Source organism: Macaca fascicularis, chromosome 4 (genome assembly GCF_037993035.2).
Source record: "Macaca fascicularis isolate 582-1 chromosome 4, T2T-MFA8v1.1".
Taxonomy (NCBI): domain Eukaryota; kingdom Metazoa; phylum Chordata; class Mammalia; order Primates; family Cercopithecidae; genus Macaca; species Macaca fascicularis.
In genome coordinates, this window is record NC_088378.1 from 60,521,648 (window position 1) to 60,541,973 (window position 20,326).

General features: G+C 39.6%; 1 protein-coding gene across 28 annotated transcripts in view; it reads right to left on the minus strand.

The window, feature by feature from the left end:
• SYNE1 (spectrin repeat containing nuclear envelope protein 1) overlaps positions 1-20,326 on the minus strand; it is a 530,711-nt gene that overhangs the window by 207,392 nt on the left and 302,993 nt on the right. For all 28 annotated transcript variants that reach the window (XM_074037290.1, XM_005552157.4, XM_074037285.1 and 25 more), the window contains 5 exons: positions 14,704-14,850; positions 9,638-9,763; positions 7,232-7,408; positions 4,402-4,667; positions 129-2,289 (listed from right to left, as the gene is read on the minus strand). In XM_074037290.1, coding sequence (XP_073893391.1) covers positions 129-2,289; positions 4,402-4,667; positions 7,232-7,408; positions 9,638-9,763; positions 14,704-14,850 — 2,877 coding nt within the window. The remainder of the gene's footprint in view (positions 1-128; positions 2,290-4,401; positions 4,668-7,231; positions 7,409-9,637; positions 9,764-14,703; positions 14,851-20,326) is intronic.

Sequence of the window (20,326 nt, forward strand, 5' to 3'; positions counted from 1 at the left end):
GATGCTTCTGTATAGTATTTAGAAAGAAATATTTAAAGAAGCAGTTATAACCAAGCAAATGAATTTCTTGTACCTGTTTACAAATAAGCAGAATGGAATAAAGAGAAGTGAAGTCCTATCATACCCACCTGTCTGGTGCGTAAGGCTTCCTGAATGTCTCCATCCAGCTCTGAGAGCTCAGCGAGGCTGTGTTCTAAATCCGCAGAGATCAGCTCCTTGGCCTTTGTGAACTTCTCCTTTTCCTTGTGACTCAGTGCATTCATGATTCTCAAGCTGGACTGGACCTCTTCCTGATGAATTTGGATCTTTCTGATTTCCTCTTGGATGTCCTGCAGGTTGAGGTCTAGGTACACCGGCCCACTGAGTTCTGCCTTCACTCTCCTCAGCCAGTCCAGGGAGCGACTCATCTCAGTCTGGAAGTCTATACTCTGCACCATTCGGCTCTCACATTCTGTCACCGTCTCACCAATGGCAGAAGTCAACAGTTTTAACTCCTCTTGCCAGGACTGGATCTGATGCCTGGCTTTCTCATAAGCCAAGGGGTCAAGGTGTGGGGCAAGATCTTCGAGATGTATGGTTACTCGTTTCAGTAGAATCGCCGAGTCCTGAAGGCTTCCTCCCAGGGAGTGATACATTTTGAGCTTCTCCTCTGCAGGCAGCGTTTCCTCATTCACTTTGGACTGCTCTTCTTTTACAGACTTCAGTTGTCTCTCTAGCTGTTGGCACATCTTCTCGTGTTCTTGGTAAGCACTGGTGGTGTCTTCTAATAAGCTAACCCTCTGCTCTGTTTGTCGCTTCAGCCTGTGATATAAGGTGACAAGGTGCAGCATCTTGTCTGGCTGCCAAGGCTGACCTGTGCTGCGAAAACCTTCTTTTTTCTGGTTCACTTCATCCACCGCCTCCCCAAGGCCCACCACCTCGTCCAGAATGGCTCTGCAACCATCTTGCAGAGCCACAGCCTCCTCCACAGCCAGGTCAGTGGGAACTTTGCTCATCCGCGAGAATTGGGCTTCAAGTTCACTCAGAGACTGGGTTGTCAACTCAATCAAGGAAGCATATTCCTTCCGAGCAAGAATTGCTTCCTGGACTTTATAGAACTTGTCTTTAGCCAAGGCAACAATTACGTTAAATTGTTGGGGCAAAGTGTTTAGCTTTTCACTGAGGTAGGAATGATCAACTTCATTCAGCGATGGTAATATGGTCTGCCCAGTTCTCTGCAGCATAAGTAGAAGATTTTCATATTCTGGAGATTGTTCAAGAATGTGTTGGTATTTGGCCAGCTGTGTATGAAGCTCAGTACTCTCATTCATTAGGTTGATTTCAGGAAATGTAACAATATCTGCTTGTTTTAGCCAGTGGCAAGCTTTATCAAAATCTTCCTTAAAATGCTTCCTAGAAACCAAATTCTTCTCTAGTTCTTGTAACCGGTGACTGCACTTTTGTAAAACACTGTCATAGACACTCTGCAATTCCTGAAGCTTCCCCAGCACTTCACTCTTTTCCTGCTCTGTGACTCCTTTCATTAGTTCACGACCCTGGGCCCAAAGTCCAGTGACCTCATTTTGGTAAGTCTTGAGGCTGGCTTGTGCACTCTTACATGTTTTGACTTGTTTGCTCACATCATCTGGTAACAGACAGATGTGTTCACGGAACATTATCTTTCGCTCGTGTTGCTGAATTTGGCTGGTGGCCTGGAACACTGCCATGAGAAATTGGCTTTTCTCAGACAAGGCTTTGTTTAAGTACTTTCTTCGCTGGCCCACTAAGTCACTGAGACAATTCACGTGGCTTTGTGCATCAGAGAGAGCCTTCTGAATGACCTGTCGCTCATTGAGACCAAGATCCGCCATGACCCTGTCTGCGTCCTTTATGAGTGATTTCAGGAGCATCTGCTTGGCCTCCAGTTCACTGCAGATGGCCAGGTGATCCATGAGAAGGTTCTGAGCCATATCTGGAGGAGGGCTCTGCTTAAGGGCCTCGGCGATGTTGGGTTGTTGCTCTTCTGCCCAATCCATTAGCTCCTGAAATCTGGACTGCACCACATTTAACTCCTCCAAGTTGGTGACTGACACTTGGATTTTCCTTTTAATGAGGTCCTCAAGCTGAAACCAACGTTGCTCTAAATGACTCGTCTGTTCTTTGACTAGCTCCTTGTCATCTAAATTCAGATGCTCTATCATTTTCTGCTTTTGATCTTTCAGATCTTCAATAGCATACTTTCTCTCCTGCAATGCCAATGCTAACTTTTTCAAAGCTTCCAGGTGGACAGCTGTACTCTCCGCATCAGATCTGAAAATACATGGAAAGGTATAAGAGCAAATTAGCTGTAGTCAATATCAATGTTTGTTCACACTATGCTAAATTACACTTCACCATTTTCTTTTTGGAGACCGAGTTTTGCTCTTGTTTCCCAGACTGGAGTGCAATGCTGTGATCTCAGCTCACTGCAACCTCCGCCTCCCAGGTTCAAGCTATTCTCCTGCCTCAGCCTCCCAAGTACCTGAGATTACAGGCATGCGCCACCACGGTTGGCTAATTTTATATTTTTAGTAGAGACAGAGTTTCACCATGTTGGTCAGGCTGGTCTCTAACTCCTGACCTCCACTTGCCTTGGCCTCCCAAAGTGCTAGGATTACAGGCATGAGCCACTACTTCTGGCTGACACTTCACCATTTTCTTTAAGTGGATCTTCTGAGCTTAGAATAAACGAGAGTAGTTCAATTCATGGTTTATTTACAGAGTGCTATAATTATGGAATACAAGTCTCATCAGAAGTCAATATTAGAAGTTGAATCAAATCATGTTGCCTACTTCTTTCTGGCTGATAATGCCTTCCAATCAAATCAGAATACGCTTTTATCTTCCTCTGGCTCTTATCAACTGAGCAGAATCTATATGGTAACAAGATCCTTGGATGGTTCGTGTAATGTTAAACAGTGAGAAGCACTGATCTAGTGTACTCTAGAAAATGATACTGAAAGAAATTAATAAGTGATGCATGATTTGTGTGCTTTCTTTTGTGAAAAGGGTTCAACAAACAATAGAGTGCTAGGTAGTATGATCTGTAAGGTATAACCAACAGCTCTAATGGCTACTTGTGTACTTGGATATTTTTTGCTTATCATTAGAAATCTTTAGGAATAAGTGTGAAATGTAAAGAATTGTCATCCCTTTGCTATGAAGCACACATAAAAAATGGAATCTTACAGTCTTTTATACTAAATGATCAGTTCTGAGGTATGAAAAGCAGAGTTGGGAGGCAGTATGAGAAGTTCTGTCTGGGACACAGTAAGTCTCAGGTGTGTGTGGGGCCTGCTGTAAGTCAGAAATATGAGTTGTTAATATTGACTGGACTAATCCCAAAGACCAGTAAATTGTGAAGTATCAAAGTAAAGCAAACAGACCAGAAAATGGTATACCAACAAAAACCCCCAAAACCCCACCATGAGTTCATGATATCTAGAACAATGTTTGCAGTTTTCATCGCTGTAAACTAGTAAATCGGTGCAGAAGAAGTGTAGATTTTAGCAATTATAGTGATCAAATGTATAGAATGGTTTACATAATGATCCAGTATGTGTGTGTGTATTCTTATTTTTCAAAGAAGAAAGCTAAGAGGAGTTCAATCACTACAAAAGACACACATTAACTGAATTTGGATTGTTCACTAATTTCTAGACTCTTATAAGAAAAAAACCGGACTGAATGACACAGAATGCATTCATTACCTTATAGACTTGATAAGAAACCTAGGGAGCATATAGGTTCAAGAAGGATTCATTTCATGAATTCATAGATGATATCCCATAACTTGTAATTAAACAAAATTAGAAATATTTTTAGAATATTCTTTAAGGTCACAGAGAAAATGGTACCATTTTCAAACATTTCTCTTTTACCCACTGGTTAAATTAATATAGAGCTAGGAAAACCATGACTCTATATCCAGGTGAAAACATTAGGTTCATAACGATGTTTTACTTACCAATATTAATAATAATAAACAATAGATGATATACCTAAGACATTTTATTTTATTTTTTTGAGACAGGGTCTTGCTCTGTCACCCAGGCTGGAGTACGGTGGTGCAATCTTGGCTCACTGCAGCCTCCTCCTCCCAGGTTCAAGTGATTCTCCTGCCTCAGCCTCCCAAATAGCTGGGATTACAGGCATGCACCACAACACCCAGCTAATTTTTGTATTTTTAGTAGAGATGAGGTTTCACCACGTTGTCCAGGGTGGTCTCGAACTCCTGACCACAACTAATCCACCCGCCTTGGCCTCCTAAAGTGCTGGGATTACAGGCATAAGCCACTGCACCTGGGCACATTTTACATTTTTATAGATATTAGGAAATGTCTGGCTTAGCATTTTGGTGACCCATCGGATAATTTATGTTACCTGGCCAAGTTATCCCATTCTGTAGTAAATTTTTCTAGGAACACTTCAACGACATTCATACAGTCATGGTAATCTCTTGTTCTCTGAAGATCCTCTTCCCTTTGCAGGCACAGGTTATTAGACTGATGGCACAAATCGAGCCACTGATCATTTAAATGATTTATTTCCTTGTGTTCAGGCGACTCCTCCTTCTTTGTTAACTTATTCACCTTTTCTATTATGGTGTTCACAGATGCCTCTTTGCTCTGTAGTTTCTTAACAAAATCCTAAAGGATAACAGCAACAAAAAATATGTAAGGTGTTAAGAAATCCCCAAATAAACATAAAGAGTGACATAGACATAAGACCTTTGAACACTCTAAGTTCGTTAATATGAAAAAACTGAAGAATGTACAAGTCATGGGAAACAAAGAGAAAATCTAAAAATCACCATACCTCTTTATGAACGTTAACTCCCATGTGTGCGAGATTCAGGGTAGCTGTGGTATATTCTTTTATGGTACTATTTCCAAAGGCACAAAGAAAAACTAATACATGTGAAACATTACGGTCATTATTGAAAAAAGTCATTATCTTACCTTGAAGTGTGACCTTCGTTTTCTAAGAATTTTTAAAGCGTTCACGTTTTTCAAAATTTATTCTTAAACTAAGAGTGCTTTTATTCTCAAGATATCGGGACATTAGGACATTTCCTAGGTCTGCTAAATCCTGGGTCTGTCAAGTTCTGAATCTGTTCAGTAAACATTATGAACCTGTTCCCTTAACTAAATATCCTGTGACTAACAATGCCTAACTTTCTGGGAATGCAGCCCAGCAGGTCTCAGCCTCATTTTACTCAGCCCCTCTTCAGGATGGAGTCGCTCTGGTTTGAACGCCTCTGACAGAAACCTTCCAAATGTAAGAGACAAGGCAAAGTAGCTTGGGTCACCAGGTGGGCAGTGGTGCTATGTACAAAGTTGGGGAAGGCTGGAGTACATTTGCCAACTGGAAAGGCAATGGTTTAGATTCATCTACTCCCTACATACACAGCAAAAAAGAAATCTCTAACATACCATCTCTGCCAGCCCAACACGTGGCGAGAGGATCATTTCTTTGGATAGTGATTCCTCCGAGGGTTTGGTTCATGGACTTCCATACTCTCCCACTGCTCACTCCCATTTCCATTTACTTCCACTACCCAAAAAAATCTCCTAAATCCCCTGACTGACATATGAAATTTTGTCCTTAAAGCTAGGTTCAATCACAATTAAAATGTTAATAAAACAACAGTATCATCTTGAATGTTTTAAGTATGTGTATATCTAAAACAAATACAGCAAAATATTAGCATTGTTTATTATCTTTGAATGGTAGTAGCATAAGTGATTTAAATTTGCTTAAGACATTTCTGTATTTACTAAGCCTTTTATAATAAAACTTTTCTTATAAAATACATTTTAAAAAATTAAATTTCTAGGATGGTTCACAAATTTTTTTTAAAAGTTCATGCTATTGAGAAAAAAAATAAATCTTATTATCCCTATCCCTATTCTCTTTTTTTTTTCTGTACTTGCAAACAGCACTTCAGTAAACAATATATTATTATTGACTCCTAATCATGGAGAAAAAAAAAATCTTAAAGTTTGTTAAAAATCTGACCCAACTTCCAATCAAGTTAATACACTTTTAATTTTCTTTTTTCTTTCTTTCTCTCTCTCTCTCTCTTTTTTTTTTTTTTTTTTTTTGAGACAGAGGCTCTCTCTGTGGCCCAGGCTGGCTCACTGCAACCTCCACCTCCCAAGTTCAAATGATTCTCGTGCCTCAGCCTCCCAAGTAGCTGGGATTATAGGCATGTGCCACGCAAGGCTAATTTTTGTATTTTTAGTAGAGATGGGGTTTCACCATGTTGGCCAGCCTGGTCTCAAACTCCTGGCCTCAAGTGATCTGCCCACCTCAGCTTCCAAAAGTGCTAGGATTACAGGCATGAGCCACCACACCTGCCAAATTTTCTATGTATTGTAAATTATTTAAATTATATATAAATATGTAATACAAACTGCATTTATATTATACTTTAAATGAATTACATATAGCTCAAATATATAATTAATGAATTGATAAGCTTACAGTCCTACAGCTTTAGCATAATATGGTGATGAAAATCTAAAAAGTAATAATGTTCCTTGTTTGCTTAGTCACCGAATCTTCTGACTAAGCAGTCTACTCTGTAGACTAAATCACACCTGCTTTTTACAGGAACAATGCAGAGAATGAATGTCTTCTGGTGCAAGTGGCCATCTGAAGCTTCAGTAATACATTTGAATGTTTACTTTATAATCTATTTTCCCTGGCACCCAGTGAAATTTGTTCAGATTTGCTATTCCTTAAAGCGGTGGTCCCCAAACTTTTTGGCACCTGGCATGGGTTTTGTGGAAGACAATTTTTCCATGAACGGGGCTGGAGGGGGATGGTTTCTGGATGAAGCTGTTCCACCTCGAATCATCAGACGTTAGTTAGATTATCATAAGGAGCATGGAACCTAGATCCCTTGCATGCGCAATTCACAGTAGGGTTTGCACTATGAGACTCTGATGCGGCCTCTGATCTGACAGGAGGTGGAGCTCAGGCAGTAATGCTTGCTCACCTCCCACTGTGCGGCCAGGTTCCTAACAGGACATGGACTGGTACTGGTCCATAATCTGGGGGTTGGGGACCCCTGCCTTAAAGAGTTGTATTAATGTCTAAGGATTGACAAACACTCAGGCATATTGAAGTGAATACACTGAACACATTTCAAGTTTTCTATTCTGTTGGCCTCTTTTATCTCCCCTGGGGGCAAATGAATACCCACCTTAACCTGTGAAACCATGTTCTGTGCAATACTCAGCTCCAGCTCAGAGTGCCTCCTCTTCATGTTCTGCAGTTGCTGATCAGCATCTTGCAGGTAAATCCAGAGCTCTGCCTTCAGGTGCTTGATCTCTTCCCATCCCTGAGTTAAGTTCTGGGCCTGGACGAGCCTTTGTTCAATCTTGAGAAGACACAGGGATAAAAGTTAGCAACCACACATGGAAACATTTATGGTTAATGAATCAGAGATGGACCTCTCCAGCTGGCTTGTGCACTCATTTGACACACACATACACACACACACAGGCAAATACATAAATTTAAAAAGTACTTCTTTATTTGCTTTGGGAAAAGCAGATTTCTTTTTTTATTGAGGGTTTCTAAAGACTTTAAATGTCTATGAGTTATGCTATTCAGTTTTAATCAGTGTTGTGAAATTCTTGTAAGTTGTTTTTTTTTTTTTTTTTTTTTTTTTTTTTTTTTTTTTTTTTTTTTTGAGATGGAGTTTCGCTCTTGCTGCCCAGGCAGGAGTGCAATGGCACATTCTCAGCTCACCGCTACTTCTGCCTCCCGGGTTCAAGTGATTCTCCTGCTTCAGCCTCCCGAGTAGCAGGGATTACAGGCATGCGCTATCACACCCAGCTAATTTTGTATTTTTAGTAGAGACAGGGTTTCTCTACGTTGGTCAGGCTGGTCTTGAACTCCTGACCTCAGGTAATATGCCCGCCTTGGACTCCCGACGTGCTGGGATTACAGGCATGAGTCACCATGCCTGGCGAAACTCTAACAAGTTTTATCAATTTATTAGGTCTAAGGCTGCTCTAATGGTTTTTCTCATTGGACATTTCAGTAGATTCATCTGACTGACTCATGAATTTGGTGTTAAGGTTAACCAGAAAATACTTCCGTTGTTCTCTATTGTACATTTGTTCATCCTTCTTACAACATGCTGAATTATTAATGTTTTGGATATGTCTTTAGATCTGCTTCACTGATTTTTGAAGCTGTGTAATTTGTTTCAATAAATCATTTCTGTAAAAAAAAAAATGGGTTTTATTGGCTGGGCATGGTGGTTCATGTCTGTAATCCTAGCACTTTGGGAGGCCAAGGCAGGTGGATTGCCTGAGCTCAGGAATTCGAGATTCACCTGGGCAACATAGTGAAACCCTTTCTCTACTGAAATACCAAAAGTAGCCAGGTATGGTGGTGAGTGCCTGTAGTCCCAGTTACTGGGGAGGCTGAGGCTTGAGAATTGCTTGAACCAGGAGGCGGAGGTTGCAGTGAGCCGAAATTGCACCACTGCACTCCAACCTGGGAAACAGAGTGAGACTCTTTCTCCAAAATAAAATAAAATAAAATAAAATAGTTACATCATCTTTTGTAAGGATTTAAAAACAGATGTGTTTTGATAATATTAGAGAGAAAAACCTTATTATTTTGACTTTTTTTTTTCCTGTGAATCATTTTACTATTCTGTGAATATTTAATAAATTAAATACCAAAACTAAGTCTTATTTTTCTTTTAAACTCAAATGTGGACCAGGCGTGGTGGCTCACGCCTGTAATCCCAGCACTTTGGTAGGCCAAGGAGGGAGGATTGCTTGAGCCCAGGAGTTTCAGACCAGCCTGGGCAACATAGCGAAGCTGTGTCTCTACAAAAAGTATAAAAATTAGCTGGGTGTGGTGGTTCATCCCTATAATCTCAGCTACTTGGGAGGTGGAGGTGGGAGGATCACCTGAGCTCAGGAGGTTGAGGCTCCAGTCAGTGATGATAGCGCCACTGCATTCCAGACTGGTTGGCAGAGTGTCTCAAACAAAACAAACAAGCCCATATGTGTTTCATGGAAAAGTTTAAGGCTGCAGTGGCAACAGCGGGGAATACACGGCTCCAGTGCTGCCATCTATCTGTGAGGACCAGTACTGCTACTCATCACAGCCCAGACAGTTTCAAAACCCTTCTGAACACCACACTTTACCAATGAACTAGAAGGATTGTGACAGATGGCATGCTCTTTGGCATCCTTGATAAAATAAAGAAAGGGTCAAGAGCCCCTTTCATATTAAGTATTGCCTAAACAAAAAGATGGAAAAGGAGAAAACAACAAAAAAAGGTGTGGCAAAATAGGAAAAGAGAGAGAATGGTCATTAAGGAGGAGCAAAAAAGACAGTTCTAATGGGCCGTGAATGAATGGGACTAAGTGATTCAGTCTCAATCTGTTGTCAGCAATGTCAGGATGTGCTTAATTTTCTATGACTTAGCTGAAATTCAAATATCTATTTATTATAATGACTGTAGAACCATTATATACAGCAAGAACAACTCAAGAGCTATTTTCTTTCAATATCACATGAAATATTCAAGCAAGAGAATCTAATAAAACAAATTCAATGTGATTTTTCATTTTCTTACCATTTGCTCTGTTAGTTGAATGTCTTTTGCTGTGGTTTTCACTGAAGCATTTGACAGGTCACACATGGAGCAAAGGAGATCTAGGTAGGTCCTTGCCTGCTCTTGCAAAGCTCTGAAGTGTTTGACCTGGAAAAGGCAAGCGTCAGAGTGAAAGAGATGCATCAGCTATTTAGATAGCAAATACTTGTATCATTTGTAAAATTCTGTTAACACTTCAAAAATAGTCTTGCTATGCTCAGTGTTTTCACCACTGTGTTCAAGTGACATATATTAGTGACTCCCAGGAAAAAATTCAAATCACCGATGAGGATTTATTTGTTCACTATTTGCTTCTCTTTGTATGTAAAATATTCTGTATGGTCTGGGAAAGGGGAAAACGCAAGAAACTTCTATAATCTTTCCAGATTACTTGCTCACATGCCAGCTTATTTTCCATTTCAGAGAAAGAATTTGTAGCCTGCTCTGGTCTCCTTCTTAACATGTTTTTGCATATCTTAGAGACAGAAGGCAAAGGTCCACGAGTTGGTGGGTTTCATTGGAGTGAGCTTTGCAGGAGATTCACCTTGTGATATTCTCTTTCCACAAGCCCAAGAGAGGCTTCTCTAGGTGGATCTTTAGGTGGATCTTTAATCCATTTACAGAAACAAAGAAATGTGTTTCTTTGCGGATGCTCAGATTCTACTCAGGCTCCATTTTAGATACTGGGCATAGAGCAGCCCATAAAGCAAAACCCTTGCTCCCATGGAGTTTACATTCTTAGGAAGGAGATAAATAATATATAAATAAACAAACATGCACTGGAATGTTTAGTACTGTTAAATATCATGTGGAAAAATCAAGGTGCTAAGCAGATAGGGTATGAGGAAGAAGCACTGCCACTTCAAGGACAGTGTATCTCAAAGGTCCCTCTGAGGAAAAGACCTGAATGCATGGCATGGCATAAGGTAAGAACATTCCAGGCAGGTGGACATGGTGGGCAGAGAGAGAGAAAATGCAAAGCCGTGAGGCTGGAGTACAGTGAACCAGGTGGGAGCAGAGGTTGGAGGGTGGGGCGGGGGCAAGTCATGGAGCCCCTTATAAGAAGAGCTGACCATACATCCCTGTTTGTTGGGTTTTGTCTTTAGTCTAGAGTTTCTCGACTCAGAACTATTGATAGTTGACTCCAAATAATTCTTTGTTGTGTGGGCTGACTTATACCTTGCAGGCTGTCAGCAGCATGCTTCGCGTCTACCCACTTAATGCCAGCAGCGACCCCACCATCCCAGTTGTGACAACCAACAACGTGTTCAGACAGTGACAAATGTCCCCTGTGGGAGCAAAGTCGCCATCTCCTCCACTCCAGACCGCTACTCTGGTCCCATCGGATTATGTAAAGCAGACCCTGTCTTATCAAGAAGGTTCCATTTGGGAAAACAAATTAACCAGCCTATTCATAAGCCATGGTAAGAAAGTTGGAATTTAAGTGTGACGGGAAAATATTCGGGGCATCATAATCTGAGACAGGCTTTCAAAGACTCCCTCCTAACATTGTGTGGAGAACTGGCCGCCACAGGGGCGGTAGGCAGCAACGGTGCCCAGGTGTTAGGCTACTGCAGGGATCAAATGAACCATGAAGATGGCCTGACTGGGAGCGGTGGCTGAGGTAGTGAGAAGTGGTTCTTGATTACTACATAAATGGGGATAAATAAGGAAGGCGGTATTGACCGCAAGTTGTAGGGATAAAGTCGACCTCCAGGATTTTCCCAAATCATAGCGTCAATCATGTCACCTGATTTTGTGACTCTGATCTCAGTATCTTTCCTCTGCACTGTGTGGATTACCTAGACATGCTATGCTCCTGTGGATATGATAAATACAGATTAATTTCCCATTAAGTCAGAAGTAGCACCTTTTCAATTGAATGTACAAGCTAACTATGGTATTGTGAGTCATCAGCCACTGTCCACAAGTACCATATCATGCACCTATGACCCAGAGAAAGTTATTTGTCTCAAGCAACTTTTAGATATGAGAAGAGAACAAGTTGTCAGAATGTCTATTTTATGAACATATTTAATAGAAAGGAATGATGCTATATTTTGAAATTTATATAGTTGGTCTGATTCCGAAAGCATTGGAAGTAGCACATAGAGTGTCAGTGACCACATAGCTGCAAAAATATTTGCTAAAATCAACTTTACAGAAAAATCTTATAGTACTTTTTCCCATTCCCTAAAGTTTTATGCCTTATAAAAACACATAGCACTCTGAATGGAATCAAATCCATGTGTCATTTTCTTGTGGTAGTAGGGAGTGTATTATCTTCACATATGTATTGAGGGTTTACTAGACAGGTGGTGCTGGGGACGCACACTGCATCTTGGTACCATGCCCATTGTAAGTGGATTCTCCAGTCACACATCCAAGCTTGCCAGCCACTAAGGGCCTGGTCAGTTTTACATGAACACAGTAAGTTCTCATTTAATGTTGTCGGCAGATTCTTGGAAACTGTGACTTCTTTAAGCAAGAAGTTGTATAATGAAACAACTTTTGTTACCATCAACGCTGTAATAAACCTGCATATGGAAGGAAATGACATTATTTGAGGACCCGCTGTACATGGTTTTGCTTAAAGTTTCAGTTTCTGAGACCTATCGATGGCATTAAGTGAGGACTTACTGCACTTGCCAAGGGAAAAACTAAAACAAAACAAAAAACAAAAGAAACAACAACAAAAATAAAATAAAACAGGAAACAAAATAAAAAAATCTTTCCTCCTCAGAGTGACGGTGGTCCAAGTGTCTCCACCACCTCGAACTCCCTTCTCTGGCTACTTTCAAAGACCATTTAGAGAGATGTGAAACAGGCAGAAACAGGGGACCATACAGTCACATAATCTGGAAGAAGGATCAGTATCCTCCTGTGACCACGGCTCATTCTGGTATGTGTAGTAAATCTCTTCCTACTCTAGCAAAAGATCACTGGCATTAATACTTTCTTCTCCCTTCATCTATTTTTTTTTTTTTTTTTGGTAACAAAAGAGAAAAATTAAGTGTTGATCTTAATTTATTCAAAGTGCATTGGAAACAGCCACAAGACAAGGTGGCTTGTGATTCAAGAAAACTCTCAGTCTAATAAAAAAAGCAGAATATAGGCAGTCTTTAATTCATTTTTTTTGTTTCATTTTTCCTGATCCTATTCTTATAAAGTATTATATGAACATTTTTCTGAACCATTTAATGACAACGCAAATCATTTTAGCCTTTAGAAAGTATATTTTAGGGAATGAATTAACTGGACACATTCTTTATGTAGACTCAATGATCAAACACATTATGTTATTCTCAATTTGTGGTAAAAAATTAAATTATTAAATATTGTTAATTCATATCTGGCAGCAATAACCTTTATAACTAAATTCCTCTAAAATATTTTCCCACAGGGTTAACACTGCATACCAAAGCTGCTTAGTACAAAAGTTTTAAAAAAATTCCCACATATTCTGGTTAAGTCTCAGCAACAACATTTTAAGCATGTGGATGTCAAATTAATACGGAATAGAATTCCTTTCACATGATAAAAACTAACATTGCATTCATCATCCATTCAATAATTATTTATGAAGTACTTTGTTTATGCCCCAAAACTATGCAAGAAGCTAGTACTACTTTTCTGTTTATAAGTAATGTTTACTTGTAGTGTGATATTTGCATTTCATTATAACTTTTAGAAGCAAGTATACTTATAAATGTCACTTTTAATAGCAGGAAACTATCTCGGAGGCTCTGAGAAATTAAGTGACTTACCCACGGTCCCCCAACAGAATAAATATCAGAATTGATCTTTGGTTACAGTGCCCATTTCCTTCCTTCCTTCCTTCCTTCCTTCCTTCCTTCCTTCCTTCCTTCCTCCCTCCCTCCCTCCCTCCCTTCCTTCCTTCCTTTCTCTTTCTTTTTTTCTTTCTTTCTTTCTCTTTCTTTCTTTCTTTCTTTCTTTCTTTCTTTCTTTCTTTCTTTCTTTCTTTCTTTCTTTCTTTCTTTCTTTCTTCTTTCCTTCTCTTTCTTTTCTTTCTTTCTCTCTCTTTCTCTCTCTCTTTCTCTCCTTCTCTCCTTCCTTCCTTCTTTCTCTCTTTTCTTCCTTCTCTCTCTCTCTTTCTTTCTTTCTTTCTTTTTTTTTTTTTTTGACAGATTCTCACTCTGTTGCCCAGGCTGGAGTGCAGAGGCATGATCTTGGCTCACTGCAACCTCCACCTCCACCTCCCAGGTTCAAGCAATTCTCATACTTCAGCTTCCTGAATAGCTAGGATTACAGATGCCTGCCACCACACCCAGCTAATTTTTGTATTTTTAGTAGAGGTGAGGTTTCACCATGTTGGCCAGGATGGTCTTGCACTCTTGAACCTGTGTGGTCTGCCCACTTTGGCCTCTCAAAGTGTTGGGAATACAGGAGTGAGTCACTGTGCCCGGCCCCATTCTCTTTCTTTTCTTTTTTTTTCTTTTTAATAGTTAATTTTTATTATTATTTTATTTTTTATTTTTATTTTTTAATTTTTTTAGATAGTGCCTCACTCTGTCACCAGGCTGGAGTGCAATGGCATGATCTTGGCTCACTGCAACCTCTGCCTCCCAGGTTCAAGCGATTTTCCTGCCTTAGCCTCCGCATCCTCAGGAGGGTAGGTACTCTCCTACCCCAATCCCAGGGTAGCTGTGATTACAGGCACATACCACCATGCCCAGTTAATTTTTATATTTTTAGTAGAGATGGGGTTTCACCATGTTGGCCAGGCTGGTCTCAAACTCCTGGCCTCAAGTGATTCGCCTGTCTCGGCCTCCCAAAGTGCTGGGATTGCAGGCATGAGCCACTGCACCCGGCCCCATTCTCTTTCTAGTCTACCAAGTTGGCCACTCACTATCATGTCCATCTTCCGGCTGGCACATGAACTCCACTAACGCAAACCACAGACCTTCTTCCTACTTTTAGATTCCCAGGTGTCAATACAGTTTGGCACATGGTAGGTACTTCACACATTTTCATTGAACTGTCTAAATGATTCACAAAAATAACACAAACTTTCAGGAGTTTACTACCTGCTTAACGGCTTCTGCCCTACTAAGAGGTGGTTGAGGGCTTGGTTCTAAATCCGGCTGGACTGTAGAAAGCCAGGCCTGGCACTGCTGCAGGGTGTCTTGTCGGCTGACGTGCTTCTGAAGTTCATGTTCCAAACTCTGGTACACCTGAGACAATACAACCATGCTGAGATTATGAGAACTGCTTTCTACCTCTATAAAGATAATTGAAATTCAATGAAACATGACCAGTAGATCTAAATGGATATTCCCCCCAAGACTCCGCAATTTCATACACATATCTAAGGTAGTTGCATGCCTCCCCAAGTGTTGCAAAATGCAATGGCTATCCCCCAGTTGATAACTTCTCAGTCCACACATCACAATGTAATATCTGGATTAGGGGAAGAGAACATGCGCAGGGAAAATATAACTGTAGAGGCATGTTAGAATATATAAAATCATTGAAGTTTAATTGTCATAAACATAAGTCAGAGGTTTTTGCAGCTTCTCTTCCTATGGTATAAATATTGCACTTTTTGTTTAAGCTAGTAACTAAAAGTAAAAATAAAACATGACCTCAAAAAAAGATAACCATTGTTTCTCTAACTGTGATGCTTCTGCAATAGAGGTAGGGTAAAATTTGAACTAAATTATAAAATGAGGAGCAGAGAGGTGGATGCCCTCACTTCATCTTAGAAGTTATGTTCTAGGGCAAAAATAATCCAGAATAATTCATATATTTTCTGATATGTCTATGTAATAAATCCTTAACAAGCCAACCAATTTTCATTTTATCCATAAAGACATATTAAGAAAAATTATGTATCTACTTGAGATCAAGAGGAAATATATCTATGATGTTTCCATTTAAGAAAAAGGAAAAAAGAAGGAAATTAGTTTAACCTGGCATTTCTTTCATTATTGAGACAATAGAAGCAATCATTGAATTCTGCTTTTCTCTGTCATCTTTTAAATTCATCACTTTCATCTGACATTAGGTTTATCCCTTATTTATTCTTATTCCAAGCAGAATTTTTAAAAGAATGGTGTTTTGTTCTCTTTATCACTTTTGCAAACTTTAATTATGAAGTTCTGATTATGTTCTTAGAATTTCATCTGCTTTCTAAATTTTAAAAATTATGTTGGTCTTTCCAACATCCACCAGTTAAAAAAAAATTAAACTGTATCCCTAATGCAAAGAAAATGTTTACTGTGAAGGAAGTCAGTGTGCAAGAAATCTCTGCTGAATGAGCGAATGAATGAACTCACTGGAGAGTTCTATGTGTAGCCTCATTTTCTCTCTTAACTCTCCCTTTTCTCCTCTTGTCATCATTTTCAATTATTTATTAGATTATTTTATTCCTCTCTTGTTAACCTTTAAAGGTGATTTTTTTTTAAGTCTGGGAAGTTACTAATGTCACTCAGAATTTTTTTTATTATTATGGTGAACATGGACCATTCTAACTACGTCACTGTTATATCACCAGTTCTTACTGGCTAGTCCAGTAAACAAAATACACAGAATACTAAGTTTAAAGGCTTATAAAAACTTTTTGCAGTGTCATTTAAAAATTCTAGAATAATGTAAAGCAATTTACTTATTTTAGTAAATTTTTGTTAAAACAGCAATTCTTACCCCTCTTAGACTTATTTTTAAAACATTAAGAATTCTGTTTTAGTGGAAGTATACCCACTTAAGTGTAAGTCATATTTGTCACTTATTCCTTTCTCAAATTCTATATGAATGTAAGCAAGTATTGATTTAGATTAAAACACAGGCTGCATACAGTTAAAAAGAAAATAATTATGGTGAAAATTATGAAATAAATTTATGTTTTTGTTACAAAATAAATGACAAATTAGAAAGTATTGATGATGTGCAAAGAAAAACAAACACGGGGTGCGCCCAAGATGGCCGAATAGGAACAGCTCCCGCCTCCAGCTCCCAGTGTGAGTGACACAGAAGACGGGTGATTTCTGCATTTTCAACTGAGCTTTGAAGACAGCAGTGGATCTCCCAGCACGGAGGTGGAGATATGAGAATGGACAAACTGCCTGCTCAAGTGAGTCCCTGACCCCTGAGTAGCCTAACTGGGAGACATCCCACACTAGGTGCAGACTGGCACCTCACACCGCACACGGCTGGGTACACCCCTGAGACAAAGCTTCCAGAGCAAGAATCAGACAGCAACACTCGCTGTTCAGCAATATTCTATCTTCTGCAGCCTCCACTGCTGATACCCAGGCAAACAGGGTCTGGAGTGGACCTCAAGCAAACTCCAACAGACCTGCAGCTGAGGGTCCTGACTGTTAGAAGGAAAACTAACAAACAGAAAGGACACCCACACCAAAACCCCATCAGTGCGTCACCATCATCAAAGACCAAAGGCAGATAAAACCACAAAGATGGGGAAAAAGCAGTGCAGAAAAGCTGGAAATTCAAAAAATCACAGCGCATCTCCCTCTCCAAAGGAATGCAACTCATCGCCAGCAATGGAACAAGGTTGGATGGAGAATGACTTTGACAAGTTGAGAGAAGAAAGCTTCAGTCAATCAAATTTCTCAGAGCTAAAGGAGGAACTACGTAACCAGCGCAAAGAAACTAAAAACCTTGAAAAAAGATTTGACGAATGGTTAACTAGAATAATCAATGTAGAGAGGTCCTTAAAAGAACTGATAGAGAAAACCATAACACTAGAACTACATGACAAATGCACAAGCTTCAGTAACCAACTTGATCAACTGGAAGAAAGAGTATCAGTGATTGAAGATCGAATGAATGAAATGAAGCGAGAAGAGAAGTGTAGAGAAAAAAGAGTAAAAAAAAAAATGAACAAAGCCTCCAAGAAATATGGGATTATGTGAAAAGACCAAATCTACGTCTGATTGGTGTGCCTGAAAGTGACAGGGAAAATGGAACCAAGTTGGAAAACATTCTGCAGGATATCATCCAGGAGAACTTCCCCAACCTAGCAAGGCAGGCCAACATTCAAATTCAGGAAATACAGAGAACACCACAAAGATACTCCTCGAGAAGAGCAACTCCAAGACACATAATTGTCAGATTCACCAAAGTTGAAATGAAGGAAAAAATGTTAAGGGCAGCCAGAGAGAAAGGTCGGGTTACCCACAAAGGGAAGCAGATCTCTTGGCAGAAACGCTCCAAGCCAGAAGAGAGTGGGGGCCAATATTCAACATTCTTAAAGAAAAGAATTTTCAACCCAGAATTTCATATCCAGCCAAACTAAGCTTCATAAGTGAAGGAGAAATAAAATCCTTTACAGACAAGTAAATGCTTAGAGATTTTGTCACCACCAGCCCTGCCCTACAAGAGCTCCTGAAGGAAGCACTAAACATGGAAAGGAACAACAGGTACCAGCCATTGCAAAAACATGCCAAAATGTAAAGTGCACTGATGCTAGGAAGAAACTGCATCAACTAACGAGCAAAATAGCCAGCTATATCATAATGACAGGATCAAGTTCACGCATAGCAATATTAACCTTAAATGTAAATGGACTAAATGATCCAATTAAAAGACACAGACTGGCAAATTGGATAAAGACTCAAGACCCATCAGTTTGCTGTATTCAGGAGACCCATCTCACATGCAGAGACACACATAGGCTCAAAATAAAGGGATGAAGGGAGATTTACCAAGCAAATGGAAAACAAAAACAAAGCAGGGATTGCAATCCTAGTCTCTGATAAAACAGACTTTAAACCATCAAAGATCAAAAGAGACAAAGAAGGCCATTACATAATGGTAAAGGGATCAATTCATCAGGAAGAGCTAACTATCCTAAATATATATGCACCCAATACAGGAGCACCCAGATTCATAAAGCATGTCCTTAGAGACTTACAAAGAGACTTAGACTCCATACAATAATAATGGGAGACTTTAACACCCCACTGTCAACATTAGACAGGTCAATGAGACAGAAAGTTAACAAGGATATCCAGGAATTTGAACTCAACTCTGCACCAAGCAGACCTAATAGACATCTACAGAACTCTACACCCCAAATCGACAGAATATACATTCTTCTCAGCACCACATCACACTTATTCCACAATTGACCACATAGTTGGAAGTAAAGCACTCATCAGCAAATGTAAAAGAACAGAAATTATAACAAACTGTCTTTCAGACCACAGTGCAATCAAACTAGAACTCAGGATGAAGAAACTCAATCAAAACTGCTCAACTACATGGAAACTGAACAGCCTGCTCCTGAATGACTACTGGGTACATAACAAAATGAAGGCAGAAATAAAGATGTTCTTTGAAACCAATGGGAACAAAGATACAACATACCAGAATCTCTGGGACACATTTAAAGCAGTGTGTAGAGGGAAATTTATAGCACTAAATGCCCACAAGAGAAAGCAGGAAAGATCTAAAATTGACACCCTAACATCACAATTAAAAGAACTAGAGAAGCAAGAGCAAACACATTCAAAAGCTAGCAGAAAGCAAGAAATAACTAAGATCAGAGCAGAACTGAAGGAGATAGAGACACGAAAAACCCTTCAAAACATCAATGAATCCAGGAGCTGGTTTTTTGAAAAGATCAACAAAATTGATAGACCACTAGCAAGACTAATAAAGAAGAAAAGAGAGAAGAATCAAATAGATGCAATAAAAAATCATAAAGGGGATATCATCACCAACCCCACAGAAATACAAACTAACATCAAATAATACTATAAACACCTCTACACATATAAACTAGAAAACCTAGAAGAAATGGATAATTTCCTGGACACTTACACTCTTCCAAGACTAAACCAGGAAGAAGTTGAATCCCTGAATAGACCAATAGCAGGCTCTGAAATTGAGGCAATAATTAATAACCTACCAACCAAAAAAAGTCCAGGACCAGATGGATTCACAGCCGAATTCTACCAGAGGTACAAGGAGGAGTTGGTATCATTCCTTCTGAAACTATTCCAATCAATAGAAAAAGAGGGAATCCTCCCTAACTCATTTTATGAGGCCAACATCATCCTGATACTAAAGCCTGACAGAGACACAACAAAAAAAGAGAATTTTAGACCAATATCCCTGATGAACATCGATGCAAAAATCCTCAATAAAATACTGGCATACCTTATCCAGCAGCACATCAAAAAGCTTATTCACCATGATCAAGTGGGCTTCATCCCTGGGATGCAAGGCTGGTTCAACATATGCAAATCAATAAACGTAATCCAGCATATAAACAGAACCAAAGACAAAAACCACATGATTATCTCAATAGATGCGGAAAAGGCCTTTGACAAAATTCAACAGCCCTTCATGCTAAAAACTCTCAATAAATTCGGTATTGATGGAACATATCTCAAAATAATAAGAGCTATTTATGACAAATCCACAGCCAATATCATACTGAATGGGCAAAAACTGGAAGCATTCCCTCTGAAAACTGGCGCAAGACAGGGATGCCCTCTCTCACCACTCCTATTCAACATAGTGTTGGAAGTTCTGGCTAGGCCAATCAGGCAAGAGAAAGAAATAAAGGGTATTCAGTTAGGAAAAGAAGAAGTCAAATTGTCCCTCTTTGCAGATGACATGATTGTATATTTAGAAAACCCCATTGTCTCAGCCTAAAATCTCCTTAAGCTGATAAGCAAC